The sequence below is a fragment of the Ovis aries genome, chromosome 26, assembly GCF_016772045.2.
Source record: "Ovis aries strain OAR_USU_Benz2616 breed Rambouillet chromosome 26, ARS-UI_Ramb_v3.0, whole genome shotgun sequence".
Lineage (NCBI taxonomy): Eukaryota > Metazoa > Chordata > Mammalia > Artiodactyla > Bovidae > Ovis > Ovis aries.
Genome location: NC_056079.1, coordinates 22,804,854 through 22,825,327, shown reverse-complemented (window position 1 = coordinate 22,825,327; position 20,474 = coordinate 22,804,854). Strand labels below are relative to the sequence as shown.

Here is a 20,474-nt window from a genome sequence, read left to right as displayed (position 1 = left end):
GAGAAGTACTGCATACCACACTCATAACTTTTCTTAAAAATAATCTTCCCTTCTTTCAAGGCCCAACTACAGAGGTTACCATAATGATAGATGTAACTGCCTTAGCTGGAATTCATTTAGCCTTCCTTCATAACATCCACCGCTGTATTACCTGTATGTCCCTTATCATTTATTACAGTTAGTTGCATTTTTATCTGTGTATATTATATCTCCCCTCTGAGATTTTAAGCTCCTTATGTGAAAGTGTAAAATATAACTATAAGGAAAAACACAATCAGGTTTCTACCTAAATCAGAACGTCCAATAGTAAACTGGGAAGTGTGCAGATTTTAATGATTTCACTACTCAGACCTTGCCTAGAAGGCCCTTTGGGTAATTTTTTTCAAGCTTATTACTCATTCTCTTTTAAAAAAATGTTTTTAAATAAAATCTTTATAATTTTTACCATTTTGAAGATTAGTTATTACCAAACATTGGCTATATTGCCCATTTTGTAATACACATCCTTGAGCCTGTGTTATACTCAGCAGTTTATGCCTCCCTTCCCCCCATTCCCCACTGGTAACCACTATGTTGTTCTTAGTCTATTAGCATCTTCTTCTTTTAAAATATTTGCCCTTTACATGATAATTTCTTTCTTTTTTTTTTTTTTTTTGCCTGCATTACGCAGCATGTGGAACTTTCCTGATCAGACACAGAAACTCGTGCCCCTCTGCAGGGGAAGCACAGTCTTAACCAATGGACTGCCAGGGAAGTCCTTTCATGTGAAGCTTTTTTTTTTTAAGACAATTATATTTTGAAACAGTCAAATCTAGTGACAGATTTCATGAAGTAGAATTTTGAAGTAAATTTCTGATACAGATGTTAATTTAGATTTATATTTTTGAAATGGACAAGTTCAGGGACAGTCTTCCTGGAGAAGGTAATGATAATGTAATGATGTTTACTTCCATGCTTTGTAAATTGGCTTCAGCAATCTTTATAAAGGAGTCCCAAATGCTTTTAAACAATGAGGTTATTTACTTAGTAAATACGATGATAGTATTTATTATATGCCAAGGATCATTTTAGATCCTTTGTATGTTTTAACTCATTTATCTCTACAATAAATTAATGAGGAAGGTACTATTATCATCTTCATTTCACAGATGAAGAAACTAAAGCACAAAGAATCTAAGAAATGAATGTTACAGACTAGGAGAGTTGGGCTTCAGTCTCAAATCAAGGTAATTCACCACTGATGACATGCTACACTATCATGCTATGCGTGCGTGCTAAGCTGCTTCAGTAATGTCCGACTCTGTGACCCTATGGACTATAGCCCACCAGGCTCCTCTGTCCATGGGATTCTCCAGGCAAGAATACTGGAGTGGGTTGCCATTTCCTACTCCTGGGCATCTTCCTGATCCAGAGATCAAGCCCAAGTCTCTTACGTCGCCTACACTGGCAGGCAGGTTCTATGCCACTAGTGCCACCTGGGAAGCCCAACACTACTATGGTAATGTTCTCTTTTCCAACATGCTCACTAAGGAAGGAGGTGGACGCTCTGCCCTTGAGCCAAATCCATCCTCCCCAGTTTTTGTACAGCCTGTAACCTACAGTTTTTGATGTCTAAAAAACAATGAAAGGGAATATATTATGGTACATGAAAATTACAAGAAATTGAAATTTTAGTATCTAGAGTGTGTTAGTTGCTAAATTGTGTTCAACTCTTTATGACCCCATGGACTGTAGCTAGCCAGGCTCCTCTGGAATTCTCCAGGGAAGAATACTGGAGTAGGTAGCCATTCCCTTCTTCAAGGGATCCTCCTAACCCAGGGATCAAACCCGGGTCTCTAATCTGAGTCTCCTGCATTGCAAGCAGATTCTTTACCCTCTGAGGTACCAGGGAAGCCCCTTAGTTTCCAGAAGTAAAGTGTTACAGGAACACATCCATGTACACTGCTTTATGTCCAGGCTGCTTTTGCAATATAACAGCAGAATGCAGTAGCTGTGACAGAGACTGAATGGCTTGCAAAGCCTAAAATATTTGCTATCTGACTCTTTATAGAAAAACTTTGCTGACCCCAGGCTTAGAAAAACAATACTTGTGCTGATGTCTATGTCACATTTCTCAAAAGAAATTCCAAAATATAATTGTTTTAGTAGTTTATATTAGTGATTTCTTTTGATGTTTCTTATTTTAAATTAAATTTATAGTCATAGCATATAATAACATATATCCATTCATTCATCAAATGTTTAATCCACATATGCCAGACACTGCTCATAGAAAACACAGCAAAGTATAAAGATTAAAATAAAAACTTTAGTATCATTATTTTACTGTCAGTTCTCATGCTCCCACAAACATCTATAAGGTGTTTTGCACACTGTTAAGAGATCGATAAATCTTTATTAGTAATTAATTTTGTCACATTTTACACATAGAGTATGTTTCCCATTATGTGCTGAAAGGCTCCATATGCTTATAAAGAGTTAAAAGGAAGTTATGCACAGACAGCTTTATGATGAAAAAAATGAAAAACATTAATGGAACTAGAAAAGAGGCAGTGGAACCCTGCAGCTGAAGGCAGGTCCTGGAGCCAGACTGTCTGCCTTCCAGTCTTGCTGTGTTACTAAATTCCTGTTCAAGTTACACACGGAAACCCCAGTGTGGGAAATCTCCCTCCTCCCTGACTTCAGTTTCCTCATCTGTAGACTTCTGTTCTCGACATGAAAGGATCTGTAGGGTCTCAAGGATTTTGTGAACAGATATGCTGGCTTTTGACTTTCAACATTTCCATTAAGAGATGTTGTTTGTTGTGATGTGGGATAACAAGATCAGAACAGGGTCAAATAAATATTTACCACTGGCTAAACATTAACCAGTGCTTTGTAATATTAGACAAATTATTGTCATTTAAAAAGTAGAATCCTCATTCATGCGTGGATTAGCATATGGGCCTTTTCACTTTTCAAAGTGAAGTGATAAATATATAATAGTAGAGATGAATTTGATGCCTAAACAAATTGTCCAGAGCTATAGTTAAAGCCGAGTAATTTTTTTTACATCAAATCTAAATAGTTGGAAAAGTCCTCCTTTGTTCTCCAGTTCAAAACATGATTCATTTAGAGAAATACAGAGATAAGTAATAACTCTTCTTAGGGACACATTTTGCACCTAGACTTTTTACTTTTATTATATCAACAGGATAGTAAGATGAAAACGCTTATTTTTAAAAAGACATACATTTGAAATATCAACAGACTTTTAAGAGACTATCAATGAGACACTGCTTGAGAAAATATTTATGAATTTTCATTTAAAATCGTGACATTGTACAGGAGACAGGGATCAAGACCATCCCCATGGAAAAGAAATGCAAAAAAGCAAAATAGCTGTCTGGGGAGGCCTTACAAATAGCTGTGAGAAGAAGAGAGGTGAAAAGCAAAGGAGAAAAGGAAAGATATAAGCATCTGAATGCAGAGTTCCAAAGAATAGCAAGAAGAGATAAGAAAGCCTTCTTCAGTGATCAATGCAAAGAAATAAAGGAAAACAACAGAATGGGAAAGACTAGACTACTCTTCAAGAAAATTAGAGATACCAAGGGAACATTTCATGCAAAGATGGGCTCTATAAAGGACAGAAACGGTAGGGACCTAACAGAAGAAGGAGATATTAAGAAGAGGTGGCAAGAATACACGGAAGAACTGTATAAAACAGATCTTCATGACCCAGATTATCATGATGATGTGATCACTAATCTAGAGCCGGACATCTTGGAATGTGAAGTCAAGTGGGCCTTAGAAAGCATCACTATGAACAAAGCTAGTGGAGGTGATGGAATTCCAGTTGAGCTGTTTCAAATCCTGAAAGATGATGCTGTGAAAGTGCTGCACTCAATATGCCAGCACATTTGGAAAACTCAGCAGTGGCCACAGGACTGGAAAAGGTCAGTTTTCATTCCAATCCCAAAGAAAGGCAATGCCAAAGAATGCTCAAACTACTGCACAATTGCACTCATCTCACACGCTAGTAAAGTAATGCTCAAAATTCTCCAAGCCAGGCTGCAGCAATACATGAACCATGAACTCCCTGATGTTCAAGCTGGTTTTAGGAAAGGCAGAGGAACCAGAGATCAAATTACCAACATCCACTGGATCATGGAAAAAGCAAGAGAGTTCCAGAAAAACATCTATTTCTGCTTTCTTGACTATGCCAAAGCCTTTGACTGTGTGGATCACAATAAACTGTGGAAAATTCTGAAAGAGATGGGAAATACCAGACCACCTAACCTGCCTCTTGAGAAACCTGTATGCAGGTCAGGAAGCAACAGTTAGAGCTGGACATGGAAAAACAGACTGGTTCCAAATAGGAAAAGGAGTACGTCAAGGCTGTATATTGTCACCCTGCTTATTTAACTTCTATGCAGAGTACTTCATGAGAAATGCTGGACTGGAAGAAACACAAGCTGGAATCAAGATTGCCGGGAGAAATATCAATAACCTCAGATATGCAAATGACACCACCCTTACGGCAGAAAGTGAAGAGGAACTAAAAAGCCTCTTGATGAAAGTGAAAGAGGAGAGTGAAAAAGTTGGCTTAAAGCTCAACATAGATGGGGAAACAGTGGAGACAGTGTCAGACTTTATTGTTTTGGGCTCCAAAATCACTGCAGATGGTGACTGCAGCCATGAAATTAAAAGACGCTTACTCCTTGGAAGAAAAGTTATGACCAACCTAGATAGTATATTCAAAAGCAGAGACATTACTTTGCCGACTAAGGTCCATCTAGTCAAGGCTGTAGTTTTTCCTGTGGCCATGTATAGATGTGAGAGTTGGACTGTGAAGAAGGCTGAGTGCCGAAGAATTGATGCTTTTGAACTGTGGTATTGGAGAAGACTCTTGAGAGTCCCTTGGACTGCAAGGAGATTCAACCAGTCCATTCTGAAGGAGATCAACCCTGGGATTTCTTTGGAAGGAATGATGCTGAAGCTGAGACTCCAATACTTTGGCCACCTCATGGGAAGAGCTGACTCATTGGAAAAGACATTGATACTGGGAGGGATTGGGGGCAGGAGGAGAAGGGACGACCGAGGATGAGATGGCTGGATGGCATCACTGACTCGATGGACGTGAGTCTGAGTGAACTCCGGGAGATGGTGATGGACAGGGAGGCCTGGCGTGCTGTGATTCATTGGGTCGCAAAGAGTCGGACAGGACTGAGCGACTGAACTGAACTGAACTATGTTAAACAATGATTTATTTTTATGTTTTAGCTTCTTGGGGTAGTTGGGTTATGAAAACTGTTTAAAAACACTTTTCAATTCAAAGGCAGGTCACTGTTACCTGTGAAGAGTGTGTGTGTGCATGTGTGTGCACTCACATAATACACATGTGCTGGCACACAGGCTTACATTCACATATGCATTCCTAGAAAGCCATCAGATGCAAAAGTGAGTATGCTGCTAAGTCACTTCAGTCATGTCCGACTCTGTGAGACCCCATAGACGGCAGCCCACCCATGCTCCTCCGTCCCTTGGATTCTCCAGGCAAGAACACTGGAGTGGGTTGCCATTTCCTTCTCTAATGCATGAAAGTGAAAAGTGAAAGTGAAGTTGCTCAGTCCTGTCCGACTCTTTGCGACCCCATGGACTGCAGCCTACCAGGCTCCTCCGTCCATGGGATTTTCCAGGCAAGAGTACTGGAGTGGGTTGCCATTGTCTTCTCCGAAAAGTGAGTATAGGGGGAGTCTTTTGTTCAGGAAGCTTCCTATGTGAATTTACTTTAAATAAATAAAATAATAGTGTTAGTTCAGTCAATATTTTGTCATTAATGTGTATATGGTACGGCTTCCCTGATAGCTCAGTTGGTAAAGAACCACCTGTAATGCAGGAGACCCCAGTTCTATTCCTGGGATGGAAAGATCCCCTGGAAAAGTGAAAGGCTACCCACTCCAGTATTCTTGGGCTTCCCTGGTGGCTCAGCAGGTAAAGAATCTGCCCATAATGCAGGAGACCTGGGTTCAGTCCCTAGGTTGGGAAGGTCCCCTGGAGAAGGGAAGGCTATGGACCCCAGTATTCTGGCCTGGAGAATTCCATGGACTGCATAGTCCATGGGGGCGCAAAGAGTCAGACATGACTGAGAGAATTTATTTTAACTTTCACATATATGGTACATTGTCTTTGGGGGAAAAGAAATCATTAGCCAATTGTGATGATTACGGAAAAAATAAATTTATGATCAGAACATTTACAACACTACCCCACACCTATCAGTAATACCAAGTATTCTCGGTAATTCTAATTCTCCCAAGTAATCAACTCTTCTGTAGAGAGGATAAACAAAAGCTGAAATGCACAGACATCTACTTAGGAAAAAAATATATCTTAGTGAAACAACAATAAAGCCCCACAGTAAATTCATTTTATTATAAAATTAAACCTTCTTTCCTTTTCAAAGATACTATATAATTTGCATATCATAGATGATATTATGGGCTTCCCCAATGGCTCAGAGGTAAAGAATTCGCCTGTAACGCACGAGATATAGGAGATGCAGATTCAGTCCCTGGGTGAGGAAGATCTCCTGGAGAAGGGCATGGCAACCCACTCCAGTATTCTTGCCTGGAGAGTCCAATAGACAGAGGAGCCTGGCGGGCTACAGTCTATGGGGTCGCAAAGAGTCAGACAGCAACTGAAGCAACTGAGCGCACAGCACAGGTGATATGATTCTGCCTTCTAAGTTTGTTAACATAGATCACTTTGCCCTGAATGGTGGCTCGGCCAAGGTATCTTTTCTCTTCGAGGTGACAGTCTAGACTGGCTACAAGCGTTACACCAAGGGGAGGCTTGCCCTGCCCAGTTCTTGGAAGAGGAACTCCCAGGGAGAGGAAGAGGACAGAGGCACTTTGGTCAGGGGTTTCAGACCATCTAAAGAATTTTTTTCCTCAACTACATATGTAGCATTTCTTCTGAGTCAGATGGAAAAAAATGTGTTTGAACTCATATATAAAACCTGTAAAATGTTTCACAACCTTTTACTGCTTGTTTACTTAAAACAACAAAAGCTTGTTTTTCTAGAGCCCTTCCAGCGCTAATGGTCTACGTTGGTACGGTAGTCCAAGGCAAAGTTCTGGATTTACTTAGTGAAGGTTAAGAGTGAAACAGGCTAATGGATTTGTCCGCGGACCCCTGTTTCTTCATGTTTCAACCTCTTGGGATTCTACCCTCAGCCACAGTGAACTTCTCTTTGTTTCTGTAATTGGCAATGATGTTCCTTTTCAGACCTTCAATATGATGTTTATTCTGTCTAAAAACTCATATTCTGCTTCTTCACTTAGCTAATTCCTACTGATTCACCCTTCTCATTTGACTTAGTTACTGCTACCTTATATATACAACCTCCTTCCAGGTTTTGCTTAAATAAAACTTTTTCTAGGTAGACTTTCCTGGTTCTTGTAACTAGTTAGATGCTTTTGCCACAGGCTCCCGCAGCAACTTGCACTTCTGTCATAGCCTCTAACATATTTTGTTGTCCATCAAGTCCAATTTCTTTGTCATATGGACTTGACTATGAGCTTAGCAAGAGCTGGGAATGGGTCTATCATCTTCACCTTTGCCTATTTCCAAAGCCCAATGTAGTACCTGGCATCAAGCAGTTGTGAAAAGATTCATGTTGAGTGAATGCCAAAAATAATTACCTGAGCTTTTAACACAGGTATGAATATAAACAGAACTTCCTTAAAGCAGAAAAAAGAAAACTGAAAATCGAACATGTTTGGTTTGAAATTCATTTATGCATCAAGTTCATTAGCCCCATTCCATGTTTTTTTTTTTTTTAAATCTTTAATTCTTACATGCGTTCCCAAACATGAGCCCCCCTCCCACCTCCCTCCCCATAACATCTCTCTGGGTCATCCCCATGCACCAGCCCCAAGCATGCTGTATCCTGCGTCAGACATAGACTGGCGATTCGATTCTTACATGATAGTATACATGTTAGAATGCCATTCTCCCAAATCATCCCACCCTCTCCCTCTCCCTCTGAGTCCAAAAGTCCGTTATACACATCTGTGTCTTTTTTGCTGTCTTGCATACAGGGTCGTCATTGCCATCTTTCTAAATTCCATATATATGTGTTAGTATACTGTATTGGTGTTTTTCTTTCTGGCTTACTTCACTCTGTATAATCGGCCCATTGCATGTTTTGAATGCCACTAATAGTTAGCTTGGGCTTCCCAGGTGGCCCGGTGGTAAAGAATCTGCCTGCCAGTGCAGGAGATGAAGAGATATAGCTTTGATCCCTGAGTTGGGAAGACTCCCTGGGGAAGGAAATGGCAGCCCACTCTAGTATTCTTGCCTGGGAAATCACATGGACAGGGGAGCCTGGTGGGCTACAGTCCATGGAGTTGCAAAGAGTTGGATATGACTGAGCAACTGAGCACACACACAATATTTAGCTCACTGAAAAAGCTCAGGTGTGCAGAAAATGAGTTTAAAAATCAATGACTGTCCTAATTTAAAATAAAATAAGACATCGCTGGGAAGGTTATATTTATGATCATAACACTGTTGCACAATCAGATAAAATGTATTATTTTCTAGAGCTCAACCATTACTTTAAATAATTAATAATTCAAATATTCTAAATATTGTAATCACATTTTAAAAACATTTTGATATCTGAACTGAAAGTTAAAAAAAAAAATCTATCCTACAGCTGCTGCTGCTGCTAAGTCACTTCAGTCATGTCCGACTCTGTGTGACCATTTATTGATTATCTGTATTAGTCAGTGAGGACTGTGTAACAAAATACCATAGCCTGGATGTTAAGTAAAGAACAGAAATTTACTTCTCACTGTTCTGAAAGCTAGTAGTTAAAGATCAAGGACCAGCAGATTTGATTTCTGATGGCGGACTCTCTTCCTGGCTTACAGATGACTGCCTTACTTCAAACCTCATAAAGGCTTTCCTCTGAGTACATGAGGAGAGCAAGCTCTCTTGAGCCTCCTCTGGTAGAGACACTAATCTTATTGAATCAGGGCCCCACCCTTATGACTTCATTTAACATTAATTACTTCAATATCTAAATACAGCCACATTGAGAGTTAGGGCTTCAAGATATGAATTTTGGGGTACCCAATGCAGTTTGTAGCTTTATCATTCTAGAATAATATTTTAATTAATACAACTTGAAGCTATGGGAAAAAAATTTTGGTCTATATTACACAAAGTAATATTAATTCATTAAATTTTTTTTCAATTAAGTGCTGTTATGATGATGCAAGGGAGTTCATTTTTCTGGAGTTCAGAGTGATAGTTACTGACTTGGGATTATCTTTACAGTAATTTATATAATCTGACCATATATCACACAAGGCATTTCCTCTTGAACTTTATAATGCCATCTTACTTAGACTTTCAGACCTGGTCATGAACTCAGAAATCACTCAGTCCAATTCCTTTATTTAAAGATGAGGAAATTTAGGTCAAAGAGTTAGAGCTGCCCATATGCCTAGCAAATTAGTCAAAGTTTTTCACAGTTTGTTTCCCTTTCAGTTCAGTTCAGTTCAGTTCAGTTACTCAGTGGTGTCTGAGTCTTTGTGACCCAATGAATTGCAGCACGCCAGGCCTCCCTGTCCATCACCAACTCCTGGAGTTCACTCAGACTCACGTCCATTGAGTCAGTGATACCATCCAGCCATCTCATCCTCTGTTGTCCCCTTCTCCTCCTGACCCCAATCCCTCCCAGCATTACAGTCTTTTCCAATGAGTCAACTCTTCACATGAGGTGGCCAAAGTACTGGAGTTTCAGCTTTAGCATCATTCCTTCCAAAGACATCCCAGGGCTGATCTCCTTCAGAATGGACTAGATGGATCTCCTTGCAGTCCAAGGGACTCTCAAGAGTCTTCTCCAACACCACAGTTCAAAAGCATCAATTCTTCGGCACTCAGCCTTCTTCACAGTCCAACTCTCACATCCATACATGACCACTGGAAAAACCACAGTCTTGACTAGATGGACCTTAGTCGGCAAAGTAATGTCTCTGCTTTTGAATATGCTATCTAGATGGGTCATAACTTTTCTTCCAAGGAGTAAGCGTCTTTTAATTTCATGGCTGCAATCACCATCGGCAGTGATTCAGGAGCCTCAAAAAATAAAGTCTGACACTGTCTCCACTGTTTCCCCATCTATTTCCCATGAAGTGATAGGACCAGATGCCAGGATCTTAGTTTTCTGAATGTTGAGCTTTAAGCCAACTTTTTCACTCTCCACTTCACTTTCATCAAGAGGCTTTTTAGATCCTCTCCATTTTCTGCCATAAGGGTGGTGTCATCTGCATATCTGAGGTTATTGATATTTCTCCTGGTAGTCTTGATTCCAGCTTGTGCTTCTTCCAGCCCAGCGTTTCTCATGATGTACTCTGCATAGAAGTTAAATAAGCAGGGTGACAATATACAGCCTTGACGTACTCCTTTTCCTATATGGAACCAGTCTGTTTTTCCATGTCCAGTTCTAACTGTTGCTTCCTGACCTACATACAGGTTTCTCAAGAGGCAGGTCAGGTGGTCTGGTATTCCCATCTCTTTCAGAATTTTCCACAGTTTGTTGTGATCCACACAGTCAAAGGCTTTGGCATAGTCAAGAAAGCAGAAATAGATGTTTTTCTGGAACTCTTGCTTTTCCATGATCCAGCGGATGTTGGCAATTTGATCTCTGGTTCCTCTGCCTTTTCTAAAACCAGCTTGACATCAGGAAGTTCACGGTTCACGTATTGCTGAAGCCTGTCTTGGAGAATTTTGAGCATTACTTTACTAGCGTGTGAGATGAGTGCAATTGTGCAATAGTTTGAGCATTCTTTGGCATTGCCTTTCTTTGGGATTGGAATGAAAACTGACCTTTTCCAGTCCTGTGGCCACTGCTGAGTTTTCCAAATGTGCTGGCATATTGAGTGCAGCACTTTCACAGCATCATCTTTCAGGATTTGAAACAGCTCAACTGGAATGCCATCACCTCCACTAGCTTTGTTCGTAGTGATGCTTTCTAAGGCCCACTTGACTTCACATTCCAGGATGTCTGGCTCTAGGTGAGTGGTCACACCATCGTGATTATCTGGGTCGTGAAGATCTTTTTGAATTGTTCTTCCTTCTCCTGCACTGTATATTTTCACCATACTAGATTATTTGGCAATTACTTTTCAAGTCCTGACTGAAATCTCTCCAAGACTATTCTGCCCAAACAGAAATGATTATTCATTTCTCTCTGTCTCTATAGAATGTTTCCAAATGCTTGTATATCACTTCTTGAATTATATAAAAGTAATTTGTATTAATTTACATTTTTCATTAAATTATGAGGTTACTAAAGCTAGCAGCTGGGTTCCATTTATATTCACAAGTCCTAAGCTATAGTATAGGACCTTAATAAATGATTCTCAAACTTGATTTCTGAAGGTCACGTGGCTCACAAGTGATATGTCAATAAGTGAAATCTGGGTCTCTGAATTTTCTGATCAGTGTTGCCCTTACTCACTTTACTCTCTGAAGAGTGAAGCGTGAAGAGAGATGCTCCTTTTAGAGTTCTAGAAGGTCTCCTATGGCAAAACCCTTCTAGGGCAAAGCATAAGTCAGAGAAGCCTCAGAAAAATCCTCCCTGAGTTAAACATGATATCTGAATTCACTCTGATGTTCTAGATGGTTAAAATACATCACAACCATGAAAACTCTTATATTTCTCAGGGGGCAAAGCCACCCTAAGAATTGAGTCTGAAAGTCACATTTGAATGTTCGTGTTATGTCTGGCTTGCAGAAGGGCTGGAAGAATTGTGCAGGAACTGAACGTGGTCACGTTGTAAGATGCCGTATAGAAAAATCACTGATGCCCCAAATAGATTAAAGGTCATGAAGTTAAGCCTAGGGCAACTGTTCTCTGAACTCTGGCACATTCTTACTGGGTTTCTACTGTTTTATTGCATTTGGCCCTTCCCTTAAGGTTTAGCAAGGATTGTGAAATTCTGAATAAAGTTAGAAGAAGACAGGTTGCTTCTCTTTTCATGATTCAAATTCCAATTCTTTTCCTCTTCAAATTGTTTTGTCCTGACAATTATAATAGTAGAGATATTTTGCAACAGATTTGTTGCATACATACAAAGATTGAGATGGATACAAAAATTTTTATTGTTATTTTTAATGCTGTATGAATATCTAGAATTAATAAGATATTAAAAATTTTGCCATACCCTGAAGATGTAAAAATGTCCAGAAGAAATTAGAGGTGGGATACTTGATAATTAAAATTCCACTTTTAATTGAGGAATTTTAGGGTACACATTTTATAAAAATACCTGTCTATATATTCTCATAAACTAGGTATTATCTTAAAAGAGATAAGAACTTTAAAAAAAATTCCCAGCTAAATCTTTAAAAGTAACCATGCTATAGTATTCTGCTTTACAGCGAACATGCTCCTATCCACCTTAAGTTTTTCTGAAACTAAAAGCTGTAAGTCAGAAGACTCTGACTTACTAATTAACTGAAATTGATGTTATCAGTACAAGTCTCTTCTCCAATCTGAAAGTTGAAGAAAGGGGAATGGCCTTTGATTTGTATTTATTCCCAAAGTGCTTGATTACTTTGGTAAATATTCCTTTTTATGTGTTTGACTAGCAGCATAGACCATTATTAATTTACCTCCTATATTTTCTTCTGGCCTATGATAAGTGAAAGAAATGTAGTAAGACTTTTTTAAAGAAATAAACATTAAAATAGTTTCCCATCTTATCCATTAGACTTTCTCTTTCCCCAAAATCACAAAACACAGGGTTACAATATCCTTGGAAGTACAACATAAAATTCCTGCTAAGGAAGGAGGCAGATAAGCATGCTAACAGAAAAGAGAAATAAAAATGAGGTGGTGAGCAGAACCTTTGATCTGAACCCAAGCACCCAAGATGGCCAGTTCTTTTAAATTTCTTTTCTTTTCCCTTTTTGCATATACTCCCTGACAAAGTTACTCAAAAGAAGACTATGTTACACTGCAAGCTTGTGGAAGATATTTGTTTGCAAAATTATGTGAAAGGCGATGTCTATTTGATTATGCAAAAGCAAAGCAGTTAGAAATCAACTCTTTAAACAGTGTTTGTCCTCTGATTCTCTTCTGTCTCACAAAACCTGCCCCCCCAATAAGCTGATCCGGAATTCCTGGCAATTGAAATGGCTTACTTTGTATCCTTAACCCGTCAATTTGACTTCATTGGGTAATGTTACGCTCAGGTAATGCTATACAAATCTGGGTAAATGAGTTTTACTTCAAAGACCTGGGCCTCAGATTGTAAACGAAAAGGGCCCAGTTTTGCTGGCCATGAGCACCTGCAGGTCCGCTTGAGGTCAGGGGGACCTGCTACTATTGGAAGAGAAGAAGTTTACTTTCAGCCGGTTCAGCAAAACACAACTCATTCTAAACACAACATCAGAAAGGAAATCTCAGCAAATCCAATGATGTTGAAATCAGTGCACAAAGGTAATCCAAAAACCGGTTTTGTGACATCAAAGAGAATTATCAATCGTCTAAGGAATTTTGTAAAATTCTTTGAGGAATTCTCAAAATATTCTTAACTATTTATTATAAAAAATGATACAAAATAAAATAAAATATCAACAATACCAGGATTTCAGGAGAGATGACAGACAGTGACATAAAGTTTAAGCAATGAGACATTGTTATAACTTTCAACAAGTAAGAAGTTTAAGTTTTAAAGCATTACGATGAGGTATCAAAATGTACATGACATTAATGTTATTTTAGGTCATCGTAGAAAGAATTATCAGAAATGCCTAGCAAACTGCAGATGCATTTACACTTGATGGATTTGATAAGAATGGGACAGTTGCTAGTTAGAAAACATATGAAGAGCTACAGCATCACCATTTAAAAGTGGGTAAGCCAGGTTCCTCATCAGGGTACTTAGAAAGCGTCCACCCAGAAGTAAATGAGATGGGCTGCCTTGAGCAACTTATCGCATATCTCTGAGTTCTAGTTTTCTCTTCTGTAAAATGAAGATAATAAAGCCCACCTCGTTGGATTATTTTGAGATTTAAACGCACATAAAACTCAGCACAGGGCCTAGCCCAGCATGAACACTCAATGAATGTTAGTTTACCTAGGGTGGTAAAAGTGTGAAACTCCTTCTATACATCAGAATCACCCAGGAAAATGAAAACATAGAAGTGCCAGGGCCTCACGACAAACCAATTAAATCAGAACCTGGGGTTAGGGACCGTACATACACTGGAATTATAAAAGCTCCCCTGGAGATTCTAATTACAGTCAAGGTTGCAAACCACTGATCTAAACTATCTAATTAGCCTAAGAGTAGTTTTAAACCCTGGCTGCACTTTGAAATCACCTGGAAACTTAAAAAATACTGACACCTGCATTTCTGTTCCTGATATAATTTGTACACCATTCAGTTTGGGAATTGGAAGTGTTAGACATTTTTCAGTTTATTTTTATTTTAATCTCACTTTATTGAAATATGATTGACACACACAGAGCTGTACATAGTAAAGGTATACAACTGATGACTCTGGCAATAAGTATACAACCATGAGAAACACTGGACTGGAAGAAGCACAAGCTGGAATCAAGATTGTTGGGAAAAATATCAATAACCTCAAATATGCAGATAACACCACCCTTTCGGCAGAAAGTGAAGAAGAATTAAAGAGCCTCTTGATGAAAGTCAAAGAAGAGAGTGAAAAAGTTGGCTTAAAGCTCAACATTCAGAAAACTAAGATCATGGCATCTGGTCACATCGCTTCATGGCAAATAGATGGGGAAAGAGTGGAAACAGTGTCAGACTTTATTTTGGGGGGCTCCAAAATCACTGCAGATGGTGATTGCAGCCATGAAATGAAAAGACGCTTACTCCTTGGAAGGAAAGTTATGACCAACCTAGACAGCATATTCAAAAGCAGAGACATTACTTTGTCAACAAAGGTCCGTCTAGTCAAGGCTATGGTTTTTCCAGTGGTCATGTATGGATGTGAGAGTTGGACTATAAAGAAAGCTGAGTGCCAAAGAATTGATGCTTTTGAACTGTGGTGTTGGAGAAGACTCTTGAGAGTCCCTTGGACTGCAAGGAGGTCCAACCAGTCCATTCTGAAGGAGATCAGTCCTGGGTGTTCACTGGAAGGACTGATGCTGAAGCTGAAACTCCAATACTTTGGCCACCTGATGCAAAGAGTGGACTCATTGGAAAAGACCCTGATGCTCAGAAAGATTGAGGGCAGGAGGAGAAGGAGACGACAGAGGATGAGATGGTTGGATGGCATCACAGATTCAATAGAGATGAGCTTGGGTGGACTCCGTGAGTTGGTGATGGACAGGGAGGCCTGGTGTGCTGTGGTTCATGGGGTCGCAAAGAGTCAGACACAACTGAGAGACTGAACTGAACTGAACTGAACATAACCCTGAAACCATCACCACCATCAAGGTCACACACACAGACATCACCTCCAAAAGATTTTTCCAGCCCTCTTTGTTTATTTTTATTTATTTTCCCTCAGTTGCTTCTAATATGCCCCAGGTTGAGAACCACACAATATTAGTAGAATGACATTTATCTGTGTGCTTAGGCGGCAAAATATGTTTCCTTTTCTTTTAAAAATACTGTAATTTTTGTGATTATACTAGCAATCCATGTCTTTAAAAATCATGAAATGCAGAAAACTGAAGAAAATAGTAATTTAAAAATTCCATAATCTCACTGTCCAGATATAAACATCTTCAATAGTTTGTTTCCTTCTTTGTATGCTAATTGTTTTACATGGGGGCTTATGCTGCACATACAATATTATATTCCTTCTCTTTTTTATTTTACAGTTGAGTATCTTTCTATTTTTAAAATTATTTGTTATTTTTATTTTTACTGAAATATAGTTGATTTATAATATTGTGTTAGTTTCCGGTGTACAGCAAAGTGATTCAGTTATACTTACATATATGTACATACCTATAATCATTTTTTTAACTTTTAATTTTGTATTGGGATATAGCTGATTGACAGTTTCAGGCAAACAGCAAAGGGACTCAGCCATACATGTATTCCTTCTCCCCCAAACTCCCCTCCCATCCAGGCCACTACACAACACTGAGCAGAGTTCTATTTGCTATACAGTAGGTCCTTGTTAACCATTTCAAATACAGCAGTATGTACACGTCCATCCCCAACTCTCCAGCTATCCCTTCCCCCATCCCTCCTCCAGGCAACCATAAGTCCATTCTCCAAGTCTGTGGATTTCTGCCTGTTTTGTAAGTTTATTTGTATCATTTCTTTATAAATTCCACATATAAGAGATATCATAGGATATTTCTCCTTCTCTGGCATTTGACAATATTTTTAATGTCATTTGGTTTACATTTCAGATATCATTTTAAAGAAGTAGCCTACCTTTAAAAAGTCTCCATTACATATTATTATTTTGCATATTTCAAAGAAAATTCCAGACAAATTATCTAGGAACTTTTTTGGCAAACTTCCCCTACCAAAATCAAGTTTCCCCGAGGAAGGAGAAACCTCAAGCTTCTTGTTCAAGGCAGAAGTCAAGAAGCTGACATTGGGATTGCTGCCAAGTTCTCCTCATCAATTCCATTGAACAATGAGCCTCTACAAGAAAGTCACGGCCCTGGATGCTGAGCACTGGGCCAGGTCATGGGTTCAACATCCAGCCAAGCTAAGATAGACCTCCACTGGTTGAGGCAAGAAGAGGGATGAACAGAGAACATCCTAAAGCCAAAGAAATAAATCTGAACTCAGAGCTAGAGTCACTGAATCACAATCAATAGATGCCAACCACTAAGTATCTGAGAAAATCGGCAGAACTTGCCAGTTTCCTGTCCCAGAAGAGGTAAAGTATTGAGTGGTGGCTTAAGCTAAAGCTAAGATGAATTAGCACAAACTAGCTTCATCTAGTCTGTGGAGTCAGTCTAGAAGCTGAAGATAAAATTTGCAGGGAAGGTGAACTCAGTGACACTAAAGGATGCAAAAGCTGAGCAACGAAGCTTCAATCACCTGCTGGAAGTTAACCCATAAAATGGGAGAAAGAATCCATGTCTGGGGCACTGTAAATAGTCTGGCTTAGAAAAATTTCCTTGACATCCTTCTCCAGAATGGGAGTACTGGAGTGTGAAATTAGAACACTCGGTGCAGGCAGATTTCTGGGCACTCTCTAAAGTGGGAGCCAAGCACCTGATAGTGTAATCATTTCAAGGCTGAGCTTGAAGTGAGAGGTAAACTCTGATGTAGTGTCACCTTTCTAAGATGCCTCAGCTCACAACGCTTTCATTTCTGAACAAGGACATCTGTTTCCCATGCTGTGCTGGGCTATGCTAAGTCGTTTCAGTCGTGTCCAACTCTGTGTGACCTTATGGACTGTAGCCCACCGGGCTCCTCTGTCCATGGGATTCTCCAGGCAGGAATACTGGAGTGGGTTGCCATGCCCTTCTCCAGGGGATCTTTCCAACCCAGGGGTCGAGTCCAGGTCTCCTGCATTAGCAGGCAGATTCTTTACCATCTGAGCCAACAAGGGAATTTGCCCTCTAGTATTATTGCCTGATTGTTATATGTATGCTAATCTTGTTACTAAAACAAAACTATAAACAAGGGAATGTGTGGACGAGGGAACGGAACTTACGTTATGTTTAGAATAATGCACAAAATTTACCCTAGTCTGGGTCCCTGTGTAACCTCTCTGCTGGTCCCTTCCCATTCCCTAAGCATTTCACATACTTTCCTGTTGCAGGGCCTTTGCGCATATTTCCTATCTAGAATTCTCCTCTTCTGACTCTTTTCATCCCCACGAATGGCTTCTTCTCATCATTCAGGCATTACAACATCCTAGAGAGGCCTTTCTAGATTATCCTACTAAAAGATTTACTTCCTCTTATCTCTGTTTTTCCTATTACTTTCCTTATCACAATGCAGTCATTCATTTACTCCACAATGATGCATATTTGCCTACTCTGTGCATGGTAATGGCATACAATAGTTGGTCTCCAGGAGACTACACTTTCGGGGTAGAAACAGGACTCATACACTCTCATAAATCATTGCAAATTCCTAATCCTGTTAAGATCTATGAATGAGAGCCTGTGGAGTTAACCTGTAAGTATCTGACTTTGGATTTCTTTGTGGTTTGTTATCTGTCTCCCGCTTGAATATGTGTTTCCTAAGGGCAGAGTCCTGGCTTTCTATCTGGTTCTCCACTGTAGCCTCACAGTACGCACATTTAACAGATGTTATTGAATAAATGAATGCCAAGCATTTACATTTACTCTTTCTGTTATACGTCATGGTGACCAGGAGAACTACGTACCATTATCCTAATTTCACGGATTAACAGCACTGACGCTCAGATAAGACATTAGTTCTGGGTTGTGAAACTGGTGACGGAAACAGAAGTTGAACTAGCTTATATTCCAGGTTATTGCTCTTTCTATTTCACAAAAGGTACGGGAGACAAAGAAAAAATGACTGTAAATTGCGTTACTCTGATGTAGAACGTAAGCGGTCATTTTCCTGTGCAAAAATGAAAACAAACCAACCGACCTGCTACCATGCAAAAGAATCTTACAACTTTACTTTCCAATGGCATTGCAGGATCAACAAACTCTAACCTTGCCAAGCAAGCTCAAATATTTCTGGTGTTTAGTGATTGCAAAATTGGATTTTGTTTGGATCTCTTTATATTTGGCACCAAAACAGCAACTTGAACAATCAAGAGCAAAGCTGTATGCTTGTGTGGCATTTGCTTGACTTGGCTAAAGGAAACCAGGTACAAAGGTACATACTCTCTTAACTCTCTGTTCTCTAAGTTCTCAGAAACTGGGAAGAAATGCCTACAGTCGTTTCTTTATTATGTTGCATGCGTGTTAGCAGGGAGGGACTTGCACGTGTGTGTGCGTGTGCGTGTGTGCATGTGCAAGTGTGCGTTTTGCTCACATATTTGTTTTTATATCCTCTGGTTTTCCCTCCGAGATCTCTCCTTTCAGATCTCGGATAATACAGGGCTAGCCTCCAGCTTAAGAGAAAAGCCAAGAGCTCACGGGGAGCCAGAGAGTACTAGTAAAGTGGTTTCTGGCTGAGATTCTCAGGTGACACTCTGAACTTTGCACAGAATGTCAGCCTGTCAGCTTTATTTTCAGATGTGCTCCCGGCAGCTTGCTTCCCTCCTCACAAGCATTGTTTTCAAGTGTCCAGGTCTCTGGTAATGCCACTCCTAGTCCTCCTCGTGTTGGTGACCTTAAGTACTGGAACAAAGCAATCTCTAAACTCAAGGAGATTTCCTTCTTGGAATCGAGTTAGGTGATTTTTAAATTTATCACATGCTAAAGACTTCTTTCCAATCTTCCAAAGATCAATCAAAACTAAACATCTTCCCCCTAATTAAATAAAAGCATGTTTATCTTAAGAAAAATTGTCTCATATTTCTAATTCAATTACCTGTAAACCATCAGAACAATAAGAGCTAATTGTTGCCTACAAATCTCTTTTTGAGTTTGTTAAAAGCTAACTGAAAAGTTTTCCCTTCATATTTAAGTAACCTCATATTCTGCCAAGGATTAAGTTTGGTATGTTTGAGATTGGATGATAAATCAGTGCCCAGAGACTTTCAACAGTTTCTTCATCTGGGACAAATGTCCTCCTGTTCTGATAAGTAATTTACATTTAATCCAATCTACATTCCATTAGTATAATCCTTAGCCATCTAACTCCATTTTTAATTTCCATTTCACAATCTCTATCCTATTACTAGCTTTCATGTATGTCAAGAGAGTACCCTGTAGGAATACATTTGTTGACACAAACAGGGAAAAATTACTTTGAGTTAAACTGATTACTCCTGGTCTTTGCAATGAGTCGCACACTGGGCTATGGAATCTAATCAGTCAAGTGACCATGTGGCTTGTGCTAAGGTGATGTAGAAGGAGCTGATCCTTTTGTGGTGTGTATCCTCCCTTGTCGGAGAAGGCAATGGCACCCCACTCCAGTACTCTTGCCTGGAAAAATCCCATGGACGGAGGAGCCTGGTGAGCTGCAGTCCATGGGGTCGCTGAGAGTTGGACACGACTGAGCAACTTCACTTTCACTTTTCACTTTCATGCACTGGAGAAGGAAATGGCAGCCCACTCCAGTGTTCTTGCCTGCAGAATCCCAGGGACGGGGGAGCTTGATGGGCTGCCGTCTACGGGGTCGCACAGAGTCAGACACGACTGAAGCAATTTAGCAGCAGCAGCAGCAGCATCCTCCCTTGTAGGAGGACTTACTGGTCTCAGTTCACCTGAAGACACCACGGTATTTCCCGGATCTTCTGGAAGGTAAATGATTCTGTGCCTTCATCCTGCAATAGATGTGATCAGCCCTCAAACACAAGGCACCTTGGAGTACATGGGATTCAAATGCAGAAGGTGCCACAGATGTCAATTTTGA

At 39.8% G+C, this 20,474-nt stretch overlaps 1 protein-coding gene across 5 annotated transcripts in view; it reads right to left on the bottom strand.

Annotated features, from left to right (window-relative positions):
• The window catches only part of DLC1 (DLC1 Rho GTPase activating protein), a 519,553-nt gene that overhangs the window by 262,242 nt on the left and 236,837 nt on the right, over window positions 1–20,474 (bottom strand). The window contains exon 5 of one of the 5 annotated variants that reach the window (XM_060406933.1): window positions 631–20,385. The exons of the other annotated variants lie outside the window; for them this stretch is intronic. Coding sequence (XP_060262916.1) covers window positions 20,317–20,385 — 69 coding nt within the window. The 3' untranslated portion in view covers window positions 631–20,316. Of the gene's footprint in view, window positions 1–630; window positions 20,386–20,474 lie in introns of those variants that run through there. 5 annotated transcript variants of the gene reach the window in all.